The sequence below is a fragment of the Salvelinus fontinalis genome, chromosome 7 (assembly GCF_029448725.1).
Source record: "Salvelinus fontinalis isolate EN_2023a chromosome 7, ASM2944872v1, whole genome shotgun sequence".
Taxonomy (NCBI): Eukaryota; Metazoa; Chordata; class Actinopteri; order Salmoniformes; family Salmonidae; genus Salvelinus; species Salvelinus fontinalis.
This window is the reverse complement of record NC_074671.1, coordinates 66,610,246-66,612,797: the sequence shown is the minus strand read 5'-3', so window position 1 is coordinate 66,612,797 and position 2,552 is coordinate 66,610,246. Positions and strand designations below refer to the sequence as shown.

Below are 2,552 nucleotides of genomic sequence, written 5' to 3'. Positions count from 1 at the left end.
CTTGAGTAGGAGACTAAGACTCAGCATACTACAGTACGCATCAATCCTAATGAAACACTTGAACATCAAACATCTCAGTTAAGAAGGAGCAAGAGAAAGACATACATGAGAAAAGAGAGAAAGAAAGAGGGAAAGAAAGAAAGGACAGACTTAGGAGCACATTGGTCTAACTGTTGTTCTTCCCAGTGTGTCTCCAGGAGGGCATAGTTTCCCCAGCAGAGAGAAGAGCCCCAGTCCCTGTTAGCTGAGCATTGATGGATTGAGCCCTCTCAAAGCCAATTTTGACTTTGTGTCTGTGTTAACTAGAGACAACCATGGAGTTCAGTCTATTCCACTCACCTTTTATTCAGAAGTGAGACTAACATTACCATTGTGATATTCCCCTGTCTTTGATCTCACGCCATTTACCAAGCCACAAATATGCAGACCAAGTGTATCATCGACATTTTCGTCTGCAGTCGACCGGATGAAAAGTGGGACTTCAACAACTGCCTGGCCTTTATTTCAGATGCAAGGCCAAGTGCAATAAACATGAATATGTATGAATATGCCTTTTGAATATGCAGATGATGAATGACTCTAAATATTAAAGAATGTACATGGTCAATTGGACTTATTTTTGGAAAATAGCACACTGGACAGTGCTATCCTCGATGCCGATGGTGCTATATTTTTATAAACTGGGTGGTTCGAGCCCTGAATGCTGATTGGCTGACAGCCGTGGTATATCAGACCGTAGACCACGGGTATGACAAAACATTTATTTTTACTGCTCTAATTACATTGGGTAACCAGTTTATAATAGCAATAAGGCACCTCAGGGGTTTTTGATTTATGGCCAATATACCACGGCTAAGGGCTGTATCCAGGCACTCGGCGTTGTGTCATGCAGGGGTATATTGGCCATATAGCACACCTCTTCGGGCCTTATTGCTTAAATATATTATGGTTAGGTCAGAGCAGTGAGCTAGCTGGTAAGTGTGCTCCCAGAGGTCAAAAGAGTATGAACATCCAGTGAATGAACTTCCAACGAACCGAAGAAAGACAGATTTACAAGCTTGTAGGAATGGCCGTCAGGATACGGCCTGGCAGGACAAGGGACACAGTGACAAAACAAGACAAAACCTTTATGCATTTGATGGCGTTTTCAGATATATTGATTCAGTGTCTGACTTTGACAGGGGCTGTGTTTTGCGTGTGTAGAGCCAAATCTCTATAAAGGGAGACATGCTAAGGCCCCATAGGCCAGAGGAGACCTTTCTATATCTGTAAATCAGTCACACAACCTTTAACATGGCAAAAAATGGATGGGAGAATCCATGACCTGCCTTGTCCATAAATAAACCCCAGCGCTTTGCTGAGCGCTTTGCTGAGACGAAGATGCTCAGCAGCAACAGACAGCCTTCTCAAACTGCTGCTGGTCAACATCCATCAATCCATCCATCAGTCCATCCAGGAGAGAGCCATCAGTCATCCAGGAGAGAACCATCAGTCCATCCAGGAGAGAGCCATCAGTCCATCCAGGAGAGAGCCATCAGTCATCCAGGAGAGAGCCATCAGTCCATCCAGGAGAGAGCCATCAGTCATCCAGGAGAGAGCCATCAGTCCATCCAGGAGAGAGCCATCAGTCCATCCAGGAGAGAGCCATCAGTCCATCCAGGAGAGAGCCATCAGTCCATCCAGGAGAGAGCCATCAGTCCATCCAGGAGAGAGCCATCAGTCATCCAGGAGAGAGCCATCAGTCATCCAGGAGAGAGCCATCAGTCATCCAGGAGAGAACCATCAGTCCATCCAGGAGAGAGCCATCAGTCCATCCAGGAGAGAGCCATCAGTCATCCAGGAGAGAGCCATCAGTCCATCCAGGAGAGAGCCATCAGTCATCCAGGAGAGAGCCATCAGTCCATCCAGGAGAGAGCCATCAGTCATCCAGGAGAGAGCCATCAGTCCATCCAGGAGAGAGCCATCAATCCATCCAGGAGAGAGCCATCAGTCCATCCAGGAGAGAGCCATCAGTCATCCAGGAGAGAGCCATCAGTCATCCAGGAGAGAGCCATCAGTCCATCCAGGAGAGAGCCATCAGTCATCCAGGAGAGAGCCATCAGTCCATCCAGGAGAGAGCCATCAGTCATCCAGGAGAGAGCCATCAGTCATCCAGGAGAGAGCCATCAGTCCATCCAGGAGAGAGCCATCAGTCCATCCAGGAGAGAGCCATCAGTCCATCCAGGAGAGAGCCATCAGTCCATCCAGGAGAGAGCCATCAGTCCATCCAGGAGAGAGCCATCAGTCCATCCAGGAGAGAGCCATCAGTCATCCAGGAGAGAGCCATCAGTCATCCAGGAGAGAGCCATCAGTCATCCAGGAGAGAACCATCAGTCCATCCAGGAGAGAGCCATCAGTCCATCCAGGAGAGAGCCATCAGTCATCCAGGAGAGAGCCATCAGTCCATCCAGGAGAGAGCCATCAGTCATCCAGGAGAGAGCCATCAGTCCATCCAGGAGAGAGCCATCAGTCATCCAGGAGAGAGCCATCAGTCCATCCAGGAGAGAGCCATC

General features: G+C 48.6%; 1 protein-coding gene across 1 annotated transcript in view; it reads left to right on the top strand.

The window, feature by feature from the left end:
• The first annotated feature begins 420 nt into the window (after positions 1–420).
• The window catches only part of LOC129860122 (axoneme-associated protein mst101(1)-like), a 4,071-nt gene continuing 1,939 nt past the window's right edge, over positions 421–2,552 (top strand). The window contains exon 1 of the mRNA XM_055930440.1: positions 421–473. Coding sequence (XP_055786415.1) covers positions 421–473 — 53 coding nt within the window. The remainder of the gene's footprint in view (positions 474–2,552) is intronic.